At 32.4% G+C, this 26,730-nt stretch overlaps 1 protein-coding gene across 7 annotated transcripts in view; it reads left to right on the top strand.

Moving 5' to 3' along the window:
• Nucleotides 1–26,730, top strand: part of Tlk1 (tousled like kinase 1) — a 139,446-nt gene that overhangs the window by 84,866 nt on the left and 27,850 nt on the right. For 5 of the 7 annotated variants that reach the window (XM_078017579.1, XM_078017582.1, XM_078017578.1 and 2 more), the window contains 8 exons: nucleotides 5,280–5,355; nucleotides 10,436–10,531; nucleotides 12,011–12,100; nucleotides 13,941–14,033; nucleotides 16,852–16,995; nucleotides 18,561–18,671; nucleotides 18,783–18,919; nucleotides 22,355–22,543. In XM_078017579.1, the coding sequence (XP_077873705.1) occupies nucleotides 5,341–5,355; nucleotides 10,436–10,531; nucleotides 12,011–12,100; nucleotides 13,941–14,033; nucleotides 16,852–16,995; nucleotides 18,561–18,671; nucleotides 18,783–18,919; nucleotides 22,355–22,543 (875 nt within the window). In that variant the 5' untranslated portion in view covers nucleotides 5,280–5,340. Of the gene's footprint in view, nucleotides 1–5,279; nucleotides 5,356–8,651; nucleotides 8,699–10,435; nucleotides 10,532–12,010; nucleotides 12,101–13,940; nucleotides 14,034–16,851; nucleotides 16,996–18,560; nucleotides 18,672–18,782; nucleotides 18,920–22,354; nucleotides 22,544–26,730 lie in introns of all 7 variants that reach the window. The other 2 variants (XM_078017575.1, XM_078017576.1) reach the window with 2 other exon arrangements.

Genomic DNA, 26,730 nt, shown 5'->3' with positions numbered 1-26,730 from the left:
GGGGGAAAAAAAACAGGACATTTTATCCATTTAAGTGTTCTTGAAAAGAACATCTACTTTACATTGACTATTTTTGTAAGGACCCAGATTTTCCTTTCTAGTTCAGTGCTGTTTTGGTATGTGCTATTAAAGTAACACAGATATTTCTCCAGCATTATCCTGTCTCAATCTAGATCAAAAAGTTTTGCCTAGAAATGTGGGTAAAAATTAAGGATTATTTTTATCAGTTGCATTGCCATTCCATTTATTGAAATTATGTAACCTTGTATTTGATACCATGAATATGAATCATAGAATAGCCAACGAGTTGTATTTTTTAAACCAATTTTTGGCTAAATGAGTCTGTCCAAAGATATTCATTCTGGTAAGTTTCAGGATTGAATATTTTATTAAAGATATTAGTAGTGTAACTTTTGTAAAAATAATTTTCTTTTAGTAATTTTGTTAGAGATAATGATATCCAACTTTGGTTGTCATCTGTTTAGTCAAACCTTATGAACTCTAGCTTAGAGTGAAGAATAAGTTCCTTCCTTTTTAACTGATATTGATATATCTTTTCATATACTGTAACAGTTTTCTGTAATGTATTTATGTTAGTAATTTTAAATGTCTCTCTAGTTTGAGGCTTGTAGAAAAATAGTTCATATTGATTTATGTTCCTTATTCTGTGGTAGCATTAAGATTTCTTTCTTTCTTTTTTTTCTTTAATCTTGGTCTTTTTTGCTTTGAAGAAAGACTGAAAAAAAACTTTAACATAAAACAAGAAGCCACATGATTAGATATAAAACCCTTGTTTAATAATCATTGACTTAATTTCCAAATACAATTATAGCATTAGCTTAGTTGTATTAGTCATCTCATGAGTGCTTTAAATTTGTCTTTGTTTTATTAAACAAACTTTAAACTGCTTGAAAATACTGTGTAAGTTCATACTAATGTCTTGGAACATTTAAATGCCAGAGTAGTCACTCTGGTTTTGGTATGATTACAAATCTGGGATTTACAAAGCTAAATAGATTTAGGAGTACTAATCTTTCCTTTCTTTGTTTTCTGCTAACTGCTGTTCCATTGTGTGTGGAAATTTATTGGCTTTGTAATTACTATATTCTTTCCATTTTTACTTTAAAATCAAATCCTACTATGTTGCCTTATACTAGTCCTTCCTTATTTGTGGTCAGTTGTAGTGAGCTAGTTCTAAAAAAGTAGAGAAGGAAGAAATGACAGCATTATTAGCAAAAGAAATAATAAGCTTCAAAATGTTCTATGTAAGAAATATTTGATATGAGCAAATTTTACATTTTGTTAAGGACATGGATGGTATGATTGAGTCCTTAGGATTTCTTCAAGGAAATCATTGATTGTAATGAATAAGTAGTTTTTCTAACCTTTTTAAAGGTACAAGCTGTTTCTTGAAAGGAAATCTCATTATATTAAAATAGGGATGCTGTGTTTGCAGGGACAGGGGTGGAGGTGGCACAGGGTGTGTCTCTGGTAGGCTAAAGCTTTACCTTACCCTTCCCACTCCTTCCCTTCCTTCTTCCTCCTCTTTAATAGCTTGTGGGGGCACAACCTTCTCTCCCCTAAGGAATTGCTGAAATAGAGTTTGAAAATTGCTGTTTTCAAACTTTTTCTCATCAATCTCTAAAATGATTAAGTGTTTGGTGAGTTTCTGCCTTATCTTCCCCCTCCCCCCATGTCCATTCTATATTCCCAAATAGACCTATGTGACTTGGGATGAATCAGCAGCACTGGGCTTCACTGAAAGTTTTTATTTTGTTTTGTTTAATATAGATGTTGCTCATATTATTTAATTCAAAACCAGAAAACTATCCAATATACATTTGCCTGAAGGTTGAGGGTGACCTAGACTGCTGGTGTTACAGATTATAGTCTAGAATATAGTCAAGTAGAGCCTTAAATAGAAAATATTACCTATTTTGCAAGTCCTGCAAATTATTTGTAAGATATTAGAGCAGAAATTGGTGGTCCTTTGCATACAAAACATAATTAAGGTTTTAAAACATAAAGCTTATGATTATTTGAAATGATAGAAGGATAGCCATTTACATAGGAAAATTGGGTACTTAACTGACATTGTTGAATACCCACTATATGCTGATACTATGAACTAAGTATGTTTCTCATTTAATCTCTACAGTCCAACTATACCTATATTATCACATTTTAAACTGATAAGAAAGTTGATCCTGTTGATCCTTGAGTTAAATAACATGCCAAGGGTTATAGTAAATAATGGATTCAGAGTTTTACTCTTGTTCAGTTTATTCAGACACATGATACATGCTTTTTAGGAAATTATAGTCTATTTGTGCTGAGAACAACTCTTAAGTTTATCTAAATAGAAGATCTCTGAGGTGAGAACAAAAGGAAAGGTCAGCACTAGGGAGTAGTGTTAGGACACATGGAAAAAGATTAGGGTTCATGCGAAGGGACAAATGCTCTTCATATAATGGAGAGCATTTGGGCGTTTTTTTTTTTTTTTTTTTTTTTTTAATGAAGTGACATTTTCTCCAAAGGGTTGCTCTACTTTCTCATACTAAGAAATGTTGCCTTACAGAGAAATAAGTTTTGCTAAGCAATCTATTCTTTTAAAAAGAAATAATCTTAAATATTTGATTATAGTATTTAATCCAATGAAGTATTTAATGAATGTTATCCTAGATAAGTTTGATAATTTGTATCTATTTTTTAATGACTTTTTTAAAAGAGAGAGACAGAGAGAGAGAGACAGAGAATTTTAATATTTATTTTTTAGTTATCGGCGGACACAACATCTTTGTTGGTATGTGGTGCTGAGGATCGAACCCGGGCCACACGCATGCCAGGCAAGCGCGCTACCGCTTGAGCCACATCCCCATCCCATATAATTTGTATCTATATATTATGTTTCTACCCTATCCCTCCTTTTGAGATAGCCTGAGCATTAGCATTTTAACATTTCTGGAAAGCTCTGTAGTAAAGAAATCTAACTTTATTCACCCTAGGTGAATATTTCTTCACCCTCAGCTCCCACTTAAGTGTTAGCTTTCTCAGCCTATCATTGAACCAGTTGTCCTCAGAAAACTGTATGGGACCATTTAGAACATTATGCTTCCTTTAGTTTTCTAACTAAAAAATATTGTTTCCAGTATAACTTTTTCATAATTATAATATTTAGTGAGTTTTTTTTTCTTTATTCAAAAGTAACTAGTCAAGATTTCAGATGGAATTCCAGGAGGAACCTGCCTGCTTAAAAATTATCATAATTTATACTAATACTAAGTATAAATTTTATATTGATTAATTTTGAAAAAATCATTTTCTTGCCTTAAATTATTTTTTTAGCAGATTAAGTTGGGAAGGATATGAATGAACTATTATTTAGGGATCCTCTTTCATTTTATGATAGATATAGGTTTCTTCATGAAAATGTTAATTTAGAATATTTATTTGGTGATATTTTTATTCCTAGAAAAACGGAATAAATATTGTTTATTGTTTAAGTTTCAGTTTTGTAATTTTGACAGTGAACTAAACTGAACCATGTATTCTACATTGCTGGTACATCAGACTACCTCCCAAGTAGATTAACAGGTCAGATTTCCTTAAAATCTCTGGTTTATGAGGTAAAAACATATAGGTAATTTATTGGACATACTGAATTTTAATTACAAACAATAACATTTTGAAATATCTTTGCATTGTTAAGTTAGTTATTAGTTCTTGATGTAGGAAGTGTAGCATGTCACATAAAGAAAATTCAAAGAACATTTAGGACTTAGAATTACACAAAACTGAATTTGATTTGAATCCTGGCCCTGCCACACTAGTAGATTTAACTTTGATTGAGTTATTTAATATTCATTATGTATTATCAGGTAATAACTATGTGCCAGATATGTGGTGGGAAGGTGAGATGGGGAGGAGAAATAATGCTTATCTTTAGAGAACTCAGATAGTAGCATTCAGTACAACCTCTCTGAATCTCTTATTTTCTTGGCATAGTGGAGGTTAGAGAACTTAAAATACCCAGGATGGTACTTAGGGGAACAATATATTCTCATAGAATTAGGTTGTTATTGTTTATGCTATTTAATTAAGGCTACAAAGAGACAGAAAAATATGATTTGATTTCTTTCTTATTTGTTGACCACAGAGCCATAAAAGATTTATTTTAAGTTGCCTAATGTTCATTCTTTTATTTGAAGAGTTCTTGAGCTCCTGTTAAGTTTAAGGCACCAGAGCTACTTAACCAGGCTTTTAGAATTTTAGGGCTTGGAGCCATTGCCTTTGCTCTTGAGTTTTAATTTTTGACTAAGCAAACAATTTGTCAGACTCCACAAAAAATACTTATGTTAGCCTAATGAAAATACTTGCTATCTATTTAAGGAACAGGCCTTTAATGGGACCAGAGCCACTATCTAGAGCAGGAGTCTGCAAAGTTTTTCTGTAAAGAGGCAGATATTTTAGACCTTATGGGCTCTGCCATCTCTTATTGCAGCTACTCAGCCCTGCAGGTATAATGTCAAAGCAGCTATGTACAATACAGAAATGAATGAAAGTGGCTATGTTCCAATAAAACTTTGTTATGGATTCTGAAATCGAAATTTCTTACAGTTTTAATATCACAAAGTGTTCTTGGTTTTAATCTTTAAAAAATCAATCATTTAAAATAAAAGCTAATGCTTTTATCATGGGCTGTCCAAAAACAGGTGGCTAAACACAGTTGGCTCATGGGCCATACTTTGCTGACCCCTGATTTAGAGTACAATCTATGAATTTACTATAATTGTTTTTGGATAATAATTCCAGGCATTTAGGTGAGTGGTACTTTTTAGTTGGAATTCAACATGTCAGTTTGTGTTCTGCTCCTTTTCCTCATCCAAGATTACTTTTCTAAGCAAAATATGTATGAGTAGTAGAAAAGAAATAGGAAAAAGTTAAGGTGATTTTATTTTTTGCCCTATCTAGTTAATAATTTGAAGGGCATCTTGTAAAGGCTAATTACTTTCAGATTTCTTATGCATGTCAAATCAAATTTTGTAAATGTCAGTTTCAGGTAAAATGTATAAGGTTTTTTCTAAACTTGAAATTGTTTGTATTTATGGAATAGGAAGTTTTATCATTTAAATAAATTATAGGTCTATAACTATGTTTACCTCTCATAAGCACTGTTAAAACACTTTTTTGGCCTTGAAAATAAAAATGACTTTTATATTGATAGTAACGATTTTTACGTTATAATTATAATGTAAAATTATGTTAACTTATTTTCATAGACACCAGAGAAGAAACAATCGGAATCATCCAGGGGAAGAAAGAGAAAAGCAGAAAACCAGAATGAAAGTAGTCAGGGTAAGCAGAGCAATATCTTACTTCCGAGCTTAGTAGACACTTACAATTAATCATTCTGATTTTTAACCAATTAATATTCAAATTTGTTAAAAAGTAATTTCATGTTTTTGTGAATTCTATAGATAGCTGTTATATAATTTCTGAATTTGTAATAGCTTAGGACTATATTTTATAAGAAATAATTATATGAAACTACAATCTTTTTGTACCATAGATAGTTAGCTTAAGGTTACTTATGCTTTTTGATGTTTCCCTTATTTTTCAGTTTGTGTCCTAGAAAGTCAAGTATCATTTCCAAATCTGGCAAGCATTACTTTATAACCTTTGATTTATCTCTATTTATATGAATTATATTATTGAAATGGCTTCTTGTTTTAAAATAAAAACTTTAAATCTCACTTTCAAACAAGTATTCCATTTTCCTCTTCCCTTTCATTTAAAAAAAAAAAAAAAGGCTATGTAAAAATAGACTGTAAGATGGGTTAGGTGGCACATGCTTGTAATCCCAGTGGCTCAAGAGGCTAAGGCAAGAGGATCTCAAGTTCAGTTTTCAGCAACAGTGAGGCACTGAGCAACTCGGTGAGACCCTGTCTTTAAATAAAATAGGGCTGGGGATGTGTCTCAATGATTAAGTGCCCCTGAGTTCAAGCCCAGTACCAAAAAAAAAAAAAAAAGATTCTAATTAAAGCATGTTTTTCTCTTACTATCCACTTTTCATCCTTTCTTACATACCTGCCTTTTGTGAGAAGAGCTAAGAAAAACATTTTCATTAGACTAAAAAATCTCTTGTAATGGACAACAAAAACAGTACTATTGTTTAATTTAGGTATTCAAAATAAATTAGGCTCTTAACTCATATAGGATGATAATTTTTACATCTAGTGTTACATGTTTTGGAGTCAATCTCTAGTTGACTAAGTACCATGAACTTGTATTTTACCAGTTTATATATGGCACTTGAATCAAGGAACATATTTGTAGCAACTGTCTTTTTGTGGAAAGAAGTGGTTAGTTAACAACTTTTTTAGGTTTATAGGACCTTTTCTTTAGTTTGTAGTACTTGTATCTTACTTGGCATGGGGCTCCTTTTTTGATCTTAATGTATTTCGCCAAAGTTGTGGTTAGGGGACTTGTAACTTAAAGATATGTTAATTACGGCCATTTAATTTAATTACAGCAGATTAAAGTCACTTCAAAACTAAGTTCCAGAAGAAGGTGGGACTTCTGGGTTGCTTGAGCCAACCTATCTTAAGAACCTGTGTGTGTGTGTGTGTGTGTGTGTGTGTGTGTGTGTGTGTGTGTGTGTGGTGGGGGGGATTCTTTGTTTCCTGCCATCCACAGAATTGTCTGATTTTCTTCTAGTTTTAGGATAGTTGCCTAAATTAGATTTATTCATTTCCTCTTCTTCACTCAGTATTTGCTTTGGAGAGAGGCTGACTTTCTGTGTCCTTCCCATCCCCACTCATTGAGAGTAAGCGTCTTCAGATTCAGAGCAAACCTTCCCCATCACCATATTGACCAGATGGGATCATGTTTCCATTCTAAAACTAGTAATGTCTAACAGAGGTACTATTGCCCCTAGAGAAATCAGGCCCATCTCTGAAACTGGAAATGGCATAAAGTTACCCCTACAAATATGGACTGTGTGGAGAAAGAGAGTGTCTCACATTGCATGGGGCTTCTGGTTGAGCCAACCTGTCTTTAAGAACTTGTTTTGAGGGATTTTTTTTTTCTTTGTGTGATTCCTGTCATCCACAGGATTGTTTGATTTTTCTGAAATAAATAAATATATATTTATAAATATATATTTAATCTGGTAAGGAGGAAAAGAGGAACTGGGAGTGGGGACTGTATAAAAGCTAAATTAAGGGAACAGGGTTGAGGAAATGGCTTCTGGGTAGACAACCCCAAACATTAATAGATGTACCTCCTTAGAATCCGCAGGGAAGTTACCATAGATAGCAAGGAAGTTCCTTTGGCATAAAACTGGTTCCATAGTCCTGTCAGACCTCTAAATGAATTGCTACAAAACTATTGTTCCAAATTTTTAGGTACTATTTATAAATCTGGGTACTTGTTTGGTTTTTTTTAAAAATTCCTCTATCTTATTCAAGAAAGAATTTAAGGTTTTTGAGCTTTTAAGTATGTTGTTTGTTCATTTCAGTAATACTTGGCACATAGTAACTACTTAAGAAATATTTGTCGGCTAAAATACATAAATGCATGAATTTAAATCAGTATTGAATTGATAGTTGTATATTTATTTATGTTATACAAATCTTTTGACTCTGTGATATCATTAGTTTCTCTCTTATAACTTGAAGAAATCATGTATTCTATGTAGTTCTGATTAAGATGGATGCCTCTCCTCCACAAAAGTTTCTTTAGACACCATCTATATTAACAGGTTCTGAATTAAGTATTTATAAAATGGATGAAGACTCCATTTTAGAGCAAAATGTTTTAAAGCGCAATGTAATCTCTTGTGACTTGGTTGATTTTATCAATATGTCCTAAGACTAGTATTTAAAATTTAGTTCATTAAAACATATTCTATTAATTTGGAAATACTTTTTAGAAAATCAAAATAACATTTTACAAAATAACATTTATATTGAAGTATGTTGTCATTTTGACAGGAATTATGTTTTGGTTTATATTAATTCAATTTTTTTTTATTTCTACCAAGAATGAATTTGCTTATCAGTTATGCAGTTACCACTTTTTAATTCATTATTTTTTTAAATTGTAGTCATTAGGCAATGTTAATAATGTTGTTAAAACAGGGATCCACCTGCTTTAGAGACTGTAGCTCAGTGGTAGAGCATGTTCTTAGAATGGGTCAAGCCCTGGGTTTGTTCTCTAGTATCAAAGCAAAAATCAGCATTAACACAAACACCATGAAATTCCTTGTCATTTATTTGCTTAATTTCACAATAATTGGGACTTCTAAAAATTGGTGTGTTTCTTTTAAAAAATGTTATTTGATTTCTTAACAATCTGATATTCTTACTATTATATTATACACATGTATGGATATTTAACAGTGAATTCTATTATGTACAACTACATCTATAATGCACCAATAAAAATGGGTGAAAAAAATCTGATCTCCTAAGTATTCAGTATTTTTAATGTTTATCACTACCATACTAAAATATATGCTTTTTTATTAAATAGATGATTTTTTGTACAGTAAGGAATTTAATGTTGGCACATTTTCCTTTTGGTGTTATATATGGTAGATAATCATGACTGACTTTAAATCAGTACAATTTTTTACTTTTATATTTTAGGAAAAAGTATTGGGGGACGTGGCCACAAAATTAGCGACTATTTTGAAGTAAGTTCATTGAGAAGTATTTCTGATTCCTAATTCAGTATAATTTTGCTGTGAACTAAATATTTCTTTGAAGCACGGGGTCACCTTTTGACCAGAGCTTTAGTACTATGTGATATTTTTCATTGGCATGACACATCATATATAACATTCAAAGTTGTTTCTCACAAATTTACTTATAACAACCCATTAGATAGGCTAAGTTGGTATACATTTCTGATTTATAAAAGATGAAACTAAGGACTTAAAAGTTTGCCAGTTCTCTCATATCAGTACAGGCTTTGTCACACAATACCCATGTTGAGCCCTGTGGATGGAGATTGAATAATTCCTAGAGATATAAGTATTAGAGTCTTTAAAAACAATAAAGAGTGAACATTTGGAGTTTTAGCCAATTTGGAATGTTTCCTTCTACATAGAAATACTTTGGGCTTCCAATTTTATAGCAGGGCATATTAATGTGATTATTAAAACAACAAATAGGATCCATTCAGTTGAAAAATACATACTTGAGGGTGAGAGCAGAATTGACTGATTAAAGCAATAGCTGAATTTTTTAAAGTTTTTTTTTTAAACTCTCCATTGCTTCAAGTTTATAGAATCTAAGGTAAAACTGTTGCTGACAATAAATTACCTGATGCCCTTTAGTTGAGGTCAGTCACTCAATGTTAATTTCTTAACAACCTTTGCTAAAAGTAGAATCAATTAAAATAAACATCTCTTGAATGCCTACTGTGTGCTAGGCATTATACTAGGCACTATAGTGAGACAAAATTCTTAGATTTCGGGGAAATTGTGTAATGAACACTAAGTCCTATCTCTGCTGTTTATATTAAAGTTGAGTATTTTAAAAAGTGAAGTAGAGGGGCTAGGGCTATAGCTCAGTCAGTGGTAGAGTGCCCGGCATGTGTGAGGCACTACGTTTGATTCTCAGCACCACATATAAAAAAATAAAAATAAAGTTCCATTGACAACTAAAAAAGAAATATGTTTTTTAAAAAGTATTAAAAAATGAAGTAGACAATAAACTGTATTCTTAAAGGAAGCCAGTAGCAGCAAATTGTTTTCTTCTGTTCTTAATATAGAAACATTGAGAAGGAGAAAGCTAAGAAACAGATTAGCCAACTCATGCCTTTTGTAAGAAAGAATGACTTTTTTTTAAAGGGGTTAAAGGAACTCGTTCCACGTAATTCTTGTGTGCCATGAACATTTGGATTTTTAATAGATTTGAGAATGATGATTCTGTTTTAAGATAGTTGATTATGTTCACTAAAATCCACATGAGAACAATTTACGATTTGTTGGGAGAATACTGGCTCAGGAAACATTTTCAGGAGAACTGTACTGAGCTTTAGAGAAAAAATAAAACATGTTCATTGCTCTGAAGTAATTTATTTGTCTTTGAATCAACCACAATAACAAATTATAGTCAGAATATAAATTAATAAGTATCAGAGGTAGTTTTGTCATGTTCTTATGATTAGGAGTATTCTAATCTTTTAGGACTTAACCATAACTGATCTTAGTTTTGCTTTTTCTGAACCTGCTTAAATGACTACTTGATATGAGTTAGAACTGGATATACTTAGGGCTGGAATGTATAAGGTCTTGACTTTGATCCTCAGCATTGCATATAAAATAAGTTATTTTTAATTTATTTCTTAATAAGGTATCTAAAATAACAATTATCTAATCCTGTTTTAATGAATGGTGATTTGTTTTTCTTTTTCTTTTTCTCAGTACCAGGGAGGAAATGGCTCAAGTCCAGTAAGAGGCATACCTCCTGCAATCCGTTCTCCTCAGAATTCACATTCACATTCCACTCCTTCCTCATCTGTAAGTTTTTTCATGTTGTAGTCTTTGTCTTCTAGGAGGTCATATACATTGAATGACATTTGTAATTCATTGTTTTTATTGGGAAGTTCTATATAAAATAATATTTATGTTTTAAAAAATAATCTTTATGAGTCGAGCTGAATCTCTTTTTTTAACAATCTGATGCCATTAGAATTTTGTTTCTGAGCCAGTTACAGTGACACACGCCTGTAATGGCTCCGGAGGCTTAGGCAGGAGGATCTCAGATTCAAAGCCTGCCTCAGCAAAAGCAAGGCACTAAGCAATGCAGTGAGACCCTGTTTCTAAATAAAATACAGAAGAGGGCTGAAGATGTGGCTCAGTGGTCAAGCACCCCTCAGTTCAATCCCCCTCCACCCCCAAAAAAGAACTTTGTTTTTGAAAATGAGCTGCCAAAGATTTCCTGAGTTAATTATATCTAAATAAGTATTGTTTTTATAAAATAATGTGGTTGAGCCTCTGGAACTGAGATAAATAAATAACTCTTGAATCATTATGTAGTCAGTTATTAATTTCTGACTTCTAACTTTTTTATCAATTAAACTTCTTAACCATGAAAATAATAGTATAAATCATTTCTGGGAATGCTTAAGAAAAAGGTGGGCTTTTAATTAAACATAGGAGAGAAGGACATTGGCCAATTTTATAACTTTTCAATTTATTTGTAACATTTTAAGACATAGTACTTTTATGTGCATTGTTTTTCATGTTGGATTTTATTTTTTATTTACTTTGTGTGAAAGTTCAGTATCTAGTTAGAAAAATAAAGTGGGCTTTTAACAATTTAAAGATAACTTAGAAATTTTTGAAAATCATAGTTTCACTTACGTATTCAAGTATTGTGTCTGCTTCTACCCCTTGGTGTACTTAGTTTTCTTTATTTTGTCCCTTGCATACAACCCATATACAAAGTAGGCAAAAGATTCAATAGTAATTTAATAATTATGGTGATAGATAGCATTGATACAGTGCTATAATCTGTTACTTTCTATGAATGTGTTTTTAAGCTAGTGACTGGATAAATCATAGAATATATTAATAAATTGATATCAACCTACTTATGGTCATGTATTATTATCCCTGTTACTAAGAATTCTGTATTAAGATATTTTTGTTTTTCCTTTTGAACCATCATAATTTGTTTTTGATATTTTTGTTTCAGAACAATTTATCTGGCCTTAATTGTTTTAAGTAGTATGAAACTGAAACTATTAAGATTTCTTTGATGGCACTAGAATATAAGCTCCTAGAGGGAGAAAATGTATGGTTGTAGCTCTTACTGGGCATTATGTAGGAGGTATTCAAAGAGTGCTTGTTGAATAAATGGTGATTAAAAAGTCAGCTATTTTTCAAGTATTATCCTGATTTAAAAAAGAAACTTGAGAAATGTTAAGTAGTTGCTACCAAATAGAAACCTTTTTTCCTGCTTAAAGGTAAATATTTTAATATATGTTTTTTCAGGTTCGACCGAATAGCCCTTCCCCTACTGCGTTAGCTTTTGGGGACCACCCTGTTGTACAACCAAAGCAGTTATCCTTTAAAATTACTCAGGTAATTAATAACTAAAATCATTCTTATGACTTCTAGGAAACCACTGCACAACTTTATACTAATAACTTAAAGACATATACTATTGTTTTAGATATAAAGTAAAATTAAACATCAAGAAAACTAACATACTAAACAACAACAACAACAATAAAACATTTAGGGAGGGAGGGAAAAATTGAAACACCCAATTTACTATCACTTTGTCCTTTGTAACACATTGACAAATACATAGATGTTTTAAACAAATCATTCAGAGCACTCTTAATATGGTAATTCTCTTTACTGATTGTTTTTGAACATAGCATTCAAGTATATATAATTGATATCTTGAGTTGATACTAGTATATTTGTTAGAGGTAAACATTAAGGCAGTTCATTTGTAGATGTGTACACATATATGCTATAAGTTAGAAAGTCATTAGAAAATTGAATTATTTGGATATTTGTTATTCTTTTTATTGAGTTTCATGACTTGAATTAGGTACTAAGTTTTGTTTTGTCTTTGTTTTTTGGTATTGGGGATTGAACCCAGGGCCTTATGATGTTAAGCACATGCTCTACTACTAAATTGTACCCCTAGTCCAGTAAGAAGGGTTTTTTGTTGTTTTTCTTTTTAGTTATATAGGACAGTAGAATATATTTTGACATGTTTATACAAACACAAAGTATGTCTTTTTTAATTAAGTTGTAAATGGACAGAATGCCTTTATTTTATTTGTTATTTTTTTAATGTGGTGCTAAAGATCAAACCCAGTACCTCACACATGCTAGGCAAGTATTCTGCCACTGAGCATCCTAATCTTGCAGTACTGTTTTTTACTTTATTATTGTACATGTGACAGTTTCTGGATCACTTTTTTTTTTTTTTTAATTAGTTTTGGGATTGAGAGAGTAAGATTCTGTTGCTTGACCAGCTTGGTTCCCCAGTTTTATTTTCATGCAATTCTTATTTGTAGGGTCATATTCAAACCATTATGTATATATCAAAGCCCTTTTGGCCAGGATTTCAAGCACAGGGTATTCCTTTTAGTCGCTGAGCAATTCATAAAAGGTTTTGAGATGTTAACTCAAATTTAGGAAGAAGTTCAATGTATCTGTTGTACACTATGATAACTATAGTTATTGTATGTATGAATATTGCTAAAAGAATAGATTTTAGTGTTCTCATCACACGTAAAAATATATATATTAAATATTTAATTTAGCCACTCCACAATGTACATATACTTCAAAACATGATGTTGACTATAAATATATACAATTTTTACTTGTCAATTAAAAAACAATTGAAGCCAGTTGTGATGGTATATCCTATAATCCCAGCAGCTCAGGGGGCTGAGGCAGGGGGATCACAAGTTCAAGGTCAGCCTCAGCAACTTAGCAAGGCCCTAAGCATTCAGCAAGACCTAATCTCAAAAAAAAAAAAAATATATATATATATATATATATATATGTGTGTGTATATATATGTATATATATATATAAAGGGCTGGGAATATAGCTCAGTGGTTAAATGCTGCTGGATTCAAGCCCTGATAAAGAAGGTTTTTCACAAAGTTCAGGAATCAACTAGAGTCATGTTTAGTACAAAGCAGTGACTATATTGAGTTTTAATGAGAAACCAGTATTCTAAATAATTAACGTTTTTTTCCTATGTTTGTAGCATTTCTGCTTCTGAAGTTATTAAAGCTTAAAGCTGCACTAAGACTTTTTGAGATACCATTTACATACAAATATAACACCTTTTTCTTTGCTTTTGGAAATTAAATAAAATCTAGTTTTATGTTTGTATGCAGAAGACTATATAATGGAAATAACAAAGTAACTTTCTTTCATTTAGACTGATCTCACAATGCTGAAATTAGCAGCATTAGAAAATAATAAAAACCAGGACCTGGAAAAAAAGGAAGGTCGTATAGATGACTTGCTCAGGGTAAGTAATAAGTCATGGAGTGGAAAAAATTGAGAAAATTATTTGGCATCAGTGAAACTGATGAGAAAAAAACATGGTAAAGTTGTCTATAGCTGGGAAAAAAAAATAAGCTTTGTCTAGTAGTGTAAGTATGTGACTGATAATACCAACTTTAAAATTATTCTTTTAGCTCTTAATGGATGATAAAATGGAAATCTTTAAAATTTGATTTTTATATTATCTGCTACTCATCAGACAGATAATCATTTCATGTTAGTTTTAAAGTTAATTGATTGTGCTATATGCCTGCCTTATATCTGATACTATAGAGAATAAAATAAGTAGTCCAGTGAGATTTTTAAGGAAAAATTTATTTAAAAATATATCCAAAAGTGTACTTATAATGTGAGTAAGGTATAAAACAGTAGTTCTTACTCCTTGCTGTTTATTAGAATCACCATATGGAAAGGGTAGAAATACTAATAATGTCTGAACTCTTAACCTTGAGGAGTTCTGATCAAATTGATGTGATGTAGCTTGGATGCTTAGTTCTTTGTTTTTATTTTATTTTTTAATTTTTTTAAGATGTTGATGAACCTTTATTTTATTCATTTATTTGTATGTGGTACTGAGGCTTGAACCCAGTGCCTTACTCATGCTAGGCAAGCACTTTACCACTGAGCCACAACCCCAGCCCCTGGATGTTTAGTTATACATGACAACAGAATGCACTTTGATTCATTGTACACAAATGGAGCACAATTTTACATTTCTCTGGTTGTACACAATATAGGATCTCACTATTCATGCAATCATAAATGTTCCTAGGATAACGATGTCCATCTCATAGTTTTAAAAGCTGCTACGGACTATTCTAATTAAGCAAGCATTGAGAACCATTGGTATAGAAACTCAATAAAATCAACACCTATGATTCTACCATATTCCCCTTTGGAACATCCAGAGTGTCCTTCCTAATTCTGTCCCATTTACTCTTTCATCTCTCTTTACTATTAACCTCTATTCTTTTTAAAATTATTTATTTATTCTAATATGTTATACATGATGGCAGAATGCAATTCATTTCATATTACACATATAGAGCACAATTTTTCAAGTTACTGATTGTATGCAAAGTATTTTCAGTATTTTTTTAATAGATGGACAGAATGCCTTTATTTTATTTGTTTATTTTTTATGTGGTGCTGAGAATCAAACCCAGTGCCTCACACATGCTAGGCAAGTGCACTACCACTGAGCCACAATCCCAGCCCTTTTTTTGTTGTTGTTTTATCATTTAGTAGTTTTCTTTGTAATAAAGAATAATACTTCATACATGTTCTAACTCATCCACCATCATTCCTACCCTCTTGCCCCCCTCCTTTACCCTCCCTCTCCTTTGTCCTATCTAAAGTTCCTCCATTCCTCTCATGCTCCCCCCCCTTAACCTCCAAATTTTGTATATATCTTGCCATTATGTTTTTTATTAATGCTTATATTAAATATGCCTGTACACTAAGTTATTTAAGTGAAATTATCTTATGTTGATCCTTTTGTCCAGCTTGTTTTCACTGAACATTATATATGGGAGAATAAGGCATTACTCTATGAATATGCCATGATTTGTGTGTCTCTTCTGCTTTTAGTTGACATTTTGTTTTCATTTTTTCTAATATAAATAATTCTGCTAAGAATATTCTTGTAGGGCAGATGTGCAAGATTTTTTCTATTATGTATGCTTAGGGAAGACATGGCAATAGTACAAAGCATGAACATCTTTTGCTTCACTTTATGATACCAAACTTTTCAAAACTGGTTGCATCGATATATACTCCCAACTGTAGTGGTCCAGAAGAATTTATTGCATATAAACCTTGCCAAGACTTAATAATATAAGGTTTAAAACAATTTTTTTTTCTTTCTGGAAAATCTGATGGATGTCTCATGGCTCTGTTATGCAGTCCGGGTTTACTATTGGTTTAAATTAACTATATGTTTCTTCTATGAAGTAACTGATTGGGGGGGGGGTGCCCAATTTAAATTTAAATTGGGTTGTTTGACTCTTAGTGATACCAACTTTTTTTTGGTTGGGCATGTTGATTTTCTCCCACTATGTGATTTGTCTTTTCATTATATCATGCTGTCCTTTGGTGATTGTATTTTTAATTTTTATGTTATTAAATATTTATTTATATTTGCCTTGCTTATTTTTAAAAATTCTTAGATCTTAAAGATGTTTTTCTATATATTCTTTTTGAACTTTTATGTTCTGGTCTTTCAGTATAAGTTGTTAATCTCAATAGAATTGATTTTGGGGTATGGTGTGGAGTAGGGTTTCCATTTAATTTCTTTCTGTGTGGATAACCAGTTGTTCAACTCCTTTTAATCAAGTGTCCATTCTTACACTGCCAACTCCATCATAAATTGTTATTTCCATATGCAAGTGGATCTATTTTATGTTATCTATATTGTGTTCCATTGTTCTGCTTGAGTACCAGTATAGTGATACTCAGGCAGAACAATGGAACATAGAATAGAATGCTCCATGATGGTATCTGGTTTTTTTTTTTAATAGATGGACACAATGCCTTTATTTTATTTGTTTATTTTTTTATGTGGTGCTGAGAATTGAACCCAGTACCTCACACATGCTTGGCAAGTGCTCACTGAGCCACAACCCCAGCCTTTTTTGTTGTTGTTGTTGTTGTTTTATCATTTCGTAGTTGTCTTTGTAACAAAGAATATTAAAAAAACAATATTTTAAGTTAGATAGAAATTTATTTTTCAAGCAAAAAGCAGAAATGGGAGCCCAGGTGTGATTTTTTTTTTTTTCCCATAGTATCTTATAGGACCTTGGCTACTTCAGTATTCTGCTTCCTCATACTCAGCACATGGCTTCCATCTTGACAGTCCCATCAGGGTCCAAAATATCTACTTGAGTCACAGTTATAATATCTGTATTCTAAGCAGAAATCAGGAAGAGGTGAGGAAAACAAAAAGTGTGGTTCCATGTGCAGCCTTATTGGATGTTTAGTCAAACTACTTTTGCTAACATTTCATTGACCAGCCTTAGCTACAAGGGAAGTTGGGAAATGTAATATTTTAGCTAGGCACATGTCAATCTAGAATAAAGCATTGGATTTCCATTATTAAGAAGAATTTGGTTGATGATGATGATGATGATTGTTGTAGCTTTATATTAAATTTGATATGTGGTTCAACAAATATTTTCTACTTCATTTTGGCTCTTTTGGTGACCTTTGTAGTCCTGAGGGAATTTTAGAGTCAGTTTTTCGAGTTAAATACATGCACATTGTGTACACACACACACAATTTGTTGGTCTTGTATGAATTACATCTATTTTAGGTCAGCTGTTAGGGTCTCTCAGCATTTTCAAGACATAATGTCATTGTACTTTAGCTTCTTCCATGATTTGCCTAGACCTGTTGTTTTCAGATTATGGTCATCCTCAGACTAGATATCAGCATGAGTGGAGAACTTGTTAGAAATGGAAATTTTTAGCCCCTTTCTTAGACCTATTTACTCAGAAATCTGGCAGAAGTGTGTCTCAGCAAGCCTTCTAGGTAATCCTCTTACTACTACACTATTCTAATCAGAGGAAGGCCTCTTTGAGCATATGACTGCCTACAGAGTTAAATAGAGTTTTGGTATCTTATTGCTAAGAAAGAATGGTGGGGATAGTTATTGGATAAGCACCTTACAGCATCATCCACAATTTTAATAAAGAAGATGTTTATTTTAAGAGAACATTCATTTTTTCTTTTAAAAAAAACTTTTTTTTTTTTTTTTTTTTTTTTTACAGAAACACAGAAGCTCTACCACTAAGCTACATCCCAGCCCTTTTTATTTTGTTTTGAGGAAGGGTCTTTCTAAGTTTTTCAGGCCAGACTCAATCTTATGATCCTCCTGCCTTAGCTTCTCAAGTTGCTAGAAGTACAGGCATGTGCCACTGTGCCTAGCTCAGATATATTCTCAAGTGTTAAGACATATTTTATACCATATTTCATTTATTTTTAACTGAGGTAGATGTTGTTGCCCCTGTTTAGAAATAAGAAAACTGAACTTAGATTCAGATAACTGACCTTAGAGTGTGGATTTGAATATATGGAATATGTATATAAATTTAATGTATTTTTAGCACAAAGTTGAGTTACATTTAATTCTATTGTCCCTTAGTAAGTAGGCTTGATTTTTTTCAAAGCATCATGCTCAGATAATTTAGTTTTATTAATCCTATCTATGTACAATTTATTCAAAAACATTAAAAATATTTCTAAGAGCTGGGTATGGTGGCATATGCCTGTAATCCCCACTACTCAGGAGGATCTCAAGTTTGAGGTCACCTGTGGCAATTAACAAGACCTTGTCTTAAAAAATGGAAAAAGTTGGGGATATAGATCAGTAGGAGATGACCCCTGAGTTCTATCCCTAGTTCTGCCAAAAAAAAAAAAAAAAAAAAAAAAATCCTAAGCTTTTCATAGATAAAATTCTAGACCTTTTGCATTTTCTATGTATGTATATTTTAGGCTAACTGTGATCTCAGACGGCAAATAGATGATCAACAAAAATTACTTGAAAAATACAAAGAACGATTAAATAAGTGCATATCAATGAGCAAGAAACTTCTTATTGAAAAGGTAAGTTCAAAGTTCACTAAATTTTCCCTGCTTCCCTAGCCCCTTTTGTCCTGTATGCTTTTAAAATTTAATGAATAAAAATTGAATGATGATATTTCCTCCTTTTTTCAGAGTACACAAGAAAAATTGTCAAGCCGAGAGAAGAGTATGCAAGATAGATTACGCCTTGGGCACTTTACAACAGTTAGACATGGCGCTTCATTTACTGAACAATGGACAGATGGTTTTGCATTTCAGAATCTTGTGAAGTTAGTCATTTTTTTTTTTTTTAGTCATTCTTATATTTTCAAAAATTAGTATTTCTTTGGGTTTTTGTTACTTTAAAATATTATAAATTTGGAATTACACTCAACATCTTCCCCTTACTTTTTGAAAGGAATGTGAAACGGGTGTTAACAATTTTAACTTTAAACAGACATTGATTAATTAGCATTCATCTATAATGTAGTATTCTAAAGTCTGACTTTCCTAAATATAACCAACTTTCTAACTTTTGGGTGATAATTTGGGGAGGAAAATTGTTAGAAATTTGTTCATTGGAAGAGTTGTATGTGTCTGTGTCTGTCTGTCTCCTGGGATTTTTCTACATACCTCTTATTTATTTATTTTGATGTAGGATCTCTTCATGTTGCCTAGGTTGGTCTTGAACTCTTGGGCTCAAGTGATCCTCCTACCTTAGCCTCCATAGTGCTGGGACTAAAGGCTTGTGCTGTTGCACCTGGCTTTCTACTTAATTTTATTTTTGCCATTTCATAATTTATAAGTGATAATATTCAGCCCTTATCTCTCTTTATTCCTAAGGAAAAGAACTTTTTTTCTTCTTTTTCGTCAGATTTAATAGCTCAGTTGAAATGAACATGTGGCTTTAGCATTTCAAAGGTGTACTTTAATACACTGCATTTTCTTGAGTTTAGATGGTGTTAGGTAAGAATAGGTTGGCTGTTTCTGTGTTAAGGGAGCCAGGACCTATGCTACTCCCATTGGCTCATTTGTTTATTTATCCATCCATCCATCCATCCATCCTTCTTCCCTCCCTCCCTTCCTTCCTTCCTCTTTCCTCTGGGAAATTTATAAAAATCAAGGAAGCAGAGTATGCCAGAATTCTACATCAGCTTTCCCAGAGTCAGTCCCTTATGAAAAGCAGAGTAAAGCCTATTTCACATGGTATCACGTCAGCAATGCTGCTTCAAACACGCGTTCCCAGGACGACTTGCTAAAAAAAATGGCCTTCTCTCTCAACAGATTTTACTTTATTTTATTTTTTTTTTTGTTCAGTACAGCTGTGCTTAGGTATTAAGCATAACACAATAAGGGACAGTATCCTTGTGATGCTAGAATTTAGGTTTTAATTCTGTGAATAATGGACATTGTTAAAGGTTTATATGTAGTGTGTGATCGGATCTGAGTTGTAGAATGACAACTGATAATATGGAAATAATAGTGAAAAGAGGATAGATTGTTGACAGTTAATATGGAAAAGTATACAGATGAAAGTGATCATGCTTGAATTAATATATTGACTGTAAAAGTGGAGAAGAGCAAGAAATGGATTTGAGATAGAAGCCATAATTTTTTTAGTGTCTTGTTAGCAAGAAACTTTGCTACAAAACCCAGACCCTGTAGTTGTCCTATAATGAATAAAAGAGAAGGTTACATTATTCATATGCATGGTCTAATATGCATAATATGACCTAGTATAAATACTATGCATGCCAATAGTTAAAATTTCTCCACTGAACTATCAGAAAAGATCAAAATAACTTTCGTGTCTTAGCTATCACTAATAAGCATTTATTCGGGATTTACTGTGTTACTAGGTATTTAATTATGCTGTTTGTAATCATTGGTATAAAGTGATTAGTGGATGAAAAGAGAAATGAATTAATGAAAATAAATCATGTTAATAACCTCTAAATTGAACGTTCCTTCCTGAATAATCAGATATTAGCTATATATCCATTCTAGTAATTCTTTACTTTCTATTAGGATTATAACTAGGCTGTTTATTTGCACTTATAGCATCTTGATTGTACTCTGAAATTGTTTTTAAAATTACTTTTGGCCAGCCATGGTGGCACACACCTGTAATCCCAGCAGCTAGGAGGCTGAGGCAGGAGAATCACAAATTCAAAGCCAGCCTCACCAACAGTGAGGTGCTAAGCAATTCAGTAAGACCCTGTTTCTAAATACAATACAAAAAAGGGCTGGGATGTGGCACAGTGGTCCAGTGCCCCTGAGTTCAATCTTTGGTTTGTATGCACACACACAAGTTTTGGGTTTTTGTGTGTGTGGTGCTGGGAATCTAACTGGAGGGCCTTGCAGGTGCTAGGCAGGTGCTCTACCATTGAGCTACATCTCAGCTCTAAAATTTACTTTTTTAATAACTGAAATTATTTATTCCTCTTTCCAAGTGAAAACTGGCTTAAGGTCCTAGTCTCACTTTGCTGTTCTTGAGATTTTTCTATACCCTTTTGCTCTTCTACCTTGGTTCTTCCTGTTCTTTCGTTCTTGTTTTATTCTATTGTTCCCTTACACAAAGCATAGGAAAGGGAAGGGAGTGTATGCAGAAGACCAGTAGGGGCTCTATAGTTCTGGTTTGAATGGTAGGGATGGAGTTAGATGAAACTTTTGACTTGCTCTAAATCTAAATACCATAACTAGGTAGAGTTTTAAATTTTTTGCATTACACAGTATGGTGACCTAAAAGCAAGATAATTACTATTTGATTAGCTTAGGGTATTATACGATGGGATAGCGTAATAAAAAAATCCCATGTTAAGCTACTTAATGCTCTGATCAAACTGTTAAAAATCTCCAACCTGTATTTTTGTAATAGACATAATATCTATTTTCTTTCAGAATTAATGAGCTCATGGCAAAATTGCTTAGATTCTTGAATGGAAAATGTTAATAACTTCACATTTATTAACTTCCTAGTTTTCAAATTCATGCTGAGTCTCTTAGTGTTCCCATATTTGTCTTTCCTAAAATTGTCAAAATTCTTTTTGCTCCCCAATTTTTTTATATTAAGGCAAATTTTTGTTTCATTTCAAAACATCAACTACACATCTTCAAAATTTCTTTTTAACAGATAAATTTAGAAAATAACACTTTCATATTAAATTCCTATTCACCTTTTGTAATCTTATCTGCTAATATAAATATAAAATGTATAATAAAGGTTTTTATATGTGAGATGCATGTACAAAGCCTACCCCATTCTTAACTGCTAGGGTTTTTTTTTAAGATCATTCATTTATTTCATCAATGATTTTTTTTATTGGGCATACCAAATTATGTATTGATCACTGTGCTAGTGTTAGGGATACAAGAAGATATAAAGTAGATATGCTCTCCATTCTTAGGGAGGTAGGCTTACCAGAGACATTCTGGTGAAGTATCTACAGGAATTGTATTTGTTAGGAAGGCAGAAATGGGGACAAGTTACCATGAGATTCTGTATAGCAACCCACCTTTCCCTGGACCAGGAGTTTAGGGGAACATCTCACTTAAAAATGATTGTTTCAAATGAGCCCTGAAGGATGAGTAGAAATTGATTCACAGGAGTAGAACCAAAAGGTTACAAATTTATGTTGATTTTTCATGTTTTCTAATGTATTTTTTCATGTTTTAACTATGAAAAGGAATTGAAGGTTAATATGGTTTTATTCATTTTTACATAGGCAACAAGAATGGGTGAATCAGCAAAGGGAAGATATTGAACGGCAAAGGAAACTTCTAGCCAAACGCAAACCTCCCACAGCTAATAATTCTCAGGCACCTTCTACCAATTCTGAACCAAAACAAAGAAAAAACAAAGCAGTCAATGGAGCAGAAAATGATCCCTTTGTTAGACCAAATTTACCACAACTGTAAGCCTCTATTTTGAATTTTCTTTTTTTTTTTTCCAAATTGTAGGTAGTGAGTATAAATGTTAGTAATGGATGTTGTTTATAATTAATATTTAAAAAGTAAAAATAGTTATGGCCAGGAAGGAAGTCAGTATTGAAAATGTAGCTTTAAATTAATAAGCCCCAAACATCTGAATTCTACTTTTGTAAGTAGATACTGGAATCTGCCCTTTTTATAAGTCTGAATCAGTTAAAGTGTCAAAGTTTTGATTATTTCAATTCAATGTTCCTATTGATGTTCCTTTTCTGAGGGAATGTTAATTTAAGTAATATAACTGTCATTTATTTTCTGAAAGCAATTCACGGGGCTGGTTGTGAATATTGTTTTTTTTTTTTTTTCCCTGCTCTTTGTTTTCTAAATTTTCTGTGTAAGTGACTTGCTCTTTGTATTTCAAATGATGAAAGCATTTTTAAAAAGTTGTCACATGCTTATCATAGAAAATTTGGAAAACGTGGAAGAGAGTAATAATAGACTGTGATCCTATCCCACAGAGAACACCCTTGTTAAAATTTCAGTGTACAGGTGTATCTAAACTAATATTTTCTGTAAGAAAAGTTTTTCTAATTTTTCTGGTAGAGCTTACATGAATTTATGTGATTAGAAAATATGTATACCCTTGATATTTTGTATGGATATATTTCCTCCTCTGTTAGAATATGGTGCTTTGAATCCCATCATCTGCTATGTAAGGAACTTCTTGATACCTTCTTTATCTTACATCTTCAACCTTTTGCTCTCTACTGGTTCCTTCCTTTCAATCCATCAATGTTTGAGTCTTTTCATTTAATTGGATCTTTTAAAATTTCTTTAGTTTTCCCTATATAAGTCTTTCTTTTCCTGGGTTAAATTTAGTCCTAATTATTTTGTTTATTTAGATGTTGTATACATGAGATTGTTTCCTTAATATTCTTTTCAAGTTGTTCATTTATGGTGTATAAAAACACAACTGATTATTGTGTATTGATCTCATACCCTGTGTGTTTGCGGAATTTATTCATTAGGTCTAACGGGTTTTTTTTTCCTCATGCATTTTTTCAGATTTTCTACATGAAGAGCCATGCCATCTGTGAATACAGACAGTTTTACTTCTTTATAATTTTAATGCATTTTGTTTCTTTTTCCTGCTCTGGTAGGATTTCCACTAGAGTATTGAATAGCAGTGGTGAAAGTGGACATCCTGATCTTAGGGCGAAATCTTCAAAATTTTTACCATTAACTGTTATGTCAGTTATCTATTTTTATAAAACCCCATTTATAATGTTGAAGAAATTCCCTTTATTCCTAGTTGTTTTATGCTTTTCAAAGGCAAACCATGCCCCCTCCCTTTAAAATCTAATCCTCAAAGCATGGCTTATGGTTAAATGTTCAGTAAAGCTCTGTTAAATTTTAATAAATAAACGAGTTAAGCTCCCCACATCCTTAAGTGACTCTAATAGTCTATTTACTATAGCTTGTATCATTTAACTTTGAGGCTTCAAGTTCTTTTCCTTATGAAACAGATTGTCATTGAATATTAAATTTGTTTAGAAAGTTTTGGGGGTTTTAAAATTTTTTTTTAGTTATACATATAATATCATTATTTTGTTTATTTGGATTTTTATGTGGTGTTAAGGATCGAACCCAGTGCCTCACATGTGCGAGGCAAGCATTCTGCCACTGAGCCACAACCCCAGCCCCTGTTTTTTTATAAACCTACTGAAGATTTTCTTAAACCTACTGAACAACAGCTTTATTTAAGAGTGTTAACATACTTCTAAATAAAATATATTTGTGTATTTGTACACAATAAAATATTAATAAATTCAACCTAATATCTGATAAGATTCATATAGGAAGACATGGTTTGTTTGGGAAGAGCTATATCCTTATAGTACATGTGAATAAAAGATTTTGTTAAATAACTTAACCAAATGACTCGCTAGGAGGATTTTTGAAAAATCACCTTAAAACAGCCTAACAATTGGTAATTAAAAGCCATTAATGTTAATACTGTTCTAGCTTAGTTCTTTTCATTCTGGGTAATCAAATCCTATTTCTTTAAAAAAAATTTTTTGTAGTTGTAAATGGACAGAATGCCTTTATTTATTTATTTATTTAAAGAAAGAGAGAGAGAATTTTTTAATATTTATTTTTTAGTTTTCGGTGGACACAACATCTTTATTTTATTTTTATGTGGTGCTGAGGATCAAACCCAGAGCTCCGTGCATGCCAGGCGAGCGTATTACCGCTTGAGCCACATCCCCAGCCCAAAAATGCCTTTATTTTGTTTGTTTGTTTTTATGTGGTGCTGAGGATCGAACCCAGTTCCTCATGCATGCTAGGCAAGCACTGTGCTGCTGAGCTACAGCCCAGCCCCAAATCCTATTTCTTTAGAGAAGATTGACCACTTTTCATTTATCTAAATATATACATTTCTTTAAAAACGTTTTCCATTAATGTAGATAGACAACAGAAATATCTAAAAAGCTTTTGTCAGGTACTTCTTAATAGGGAAATGTAGACAAATGTAAGAAATGGCTCTTTTGCCATGATGAGGTTTGCATCATAGTCAGTGAGACAAGACCTTTAGAATAGGAACACTAAAACTGGTATCTGTCAACTCCCAAGTTATTTATATATATGTAAACGTTTCTTGGGAGAGTATTTTATAACTTGCTTTAGATTTGTTCTTTAGATATCTGTGGTTATAAAATGGTAAGAATCACTGCCCTTGAAAGTCAGTAGCATACCAACTCAAGAAAGCAAAATATTCTTCCTCTCAAATGGGAGAAATTCCAACAATCTGCATGTGTAGGAACTTTGCAGTTTTTTATGATAACCAAACTTCTTAGTAGAATACAGCTTTGAGATTTTGAGAACTTGCTGGACATGGTGGCACACATCTATAATCCCAACAGCTCAGGATAATGAGACAGGAGAACCACAAGTTCAAAGCCAGCTTCAGCAAAAAGTAACTCATTGAGACCTTGGGGATGTGGCTCAGTGTTGAGTGCCCCTGAGTTCAATCCCTGGTACCTGGAAAAAGAAAAAGAAAACTTTCAAAGAACTTGCTATGTACTAGTTTTGGCCTTCAAATTCCAGATTTTAACTGTGTTTTGTTAACTCAGTAAAAATCAGTGTAAAGAATTGTATAGAGAAATAAACAAAAATATTCAGTTTTTAAAAAGTCTGAGCCCATCCCATGCTCTACTAGGGGGCCTAAAACCCCACTTTAAGAGTAGAAAATTATGTCATTATATAATTAAACTTCCACCCATGGCATATGTACATATCTAGAAGCTTTCCTAAAAGCTTTCTTGCATTGAGTTAGTTGAGATATTATATTTAGTTTTTAAACCTCATTTTCTTTTAGTATTGCCTATGTTTATTCCTTTCTTCTACTTTATCAGAACACAGAATCATTTTTCTTAAGAATAGTATATAAGTCTTACAGTGGTCCCATTACATATATTAAAATGGTTAGTTTTCAAAGCTATCATAAGAATATTTGGAATTGATAATAAAATGATCATATCCCATACTTTAAAGATATAAAGTGTATGTTTATTAAGAATTTAGTGCTGGAGCCAGGCTCAGTGGCGCATCCTGTAATCCCAGCAGCTCAGGAGGATCGCAAGTTCAAAGCCAACCTTAGCAAATAGCGAGGCGCTAAGCAACTCAGTGAGACCCTGTCTCTAAATAAAATATAAAAAGGGGCTGGATGTGGCTTAGTGATTAAGCACTCCTGGATTCAATCCTTGGTACAAAATAATAATAATAATTTAGTACTGGGAAAAGAATATAGCTCAATAGTAGAATTATGGTAGAGTTCTTGCATAGCATGTGTAAGGCCCTGGCTTCAATCCCAGAACCTCAAAAAAATAAATAAATAAGAATTTGGGACTGGAGATATAGGTCAGTGATAGATCATTTACTTGGCATGTATGAGGCCCAGTGTTCAGTCCCCAGCACTAAAGAATTTTTAGAATTGCGTGCTTTGGGTAGTTTTAGCTTTCCTTTATTTTGCTCCTCATACACTGATATAGACAAGGGGGTAACATCTGCTTTTTTCCCTCTTCCTTTTTTCCTAAATCAATACCTAGACTGGACTGACATCCTTTGAAGTGGTTTCCCATTATTCTTTGAGTAAAATTGATATTCTTTACCT

Source organism: Ictidomys tridecemlineatus, chromosome 7 (assembly GCF_052094955.1).
Source record: "Ictidomys tridecemlineatus isolate mIctTri1 chromosome 7, mIctTri1.hap1, whole genome shotgun sequence".
NCBI lineage: Eukaryota > Metazoa > Chordata > Mammalia > Rodentia > Sciuridae > Ictidomys > Ictidomys tridecemlineatus.
This window is presented reverse-complemented; position numbering and strand designations above follow the sequence as displayed.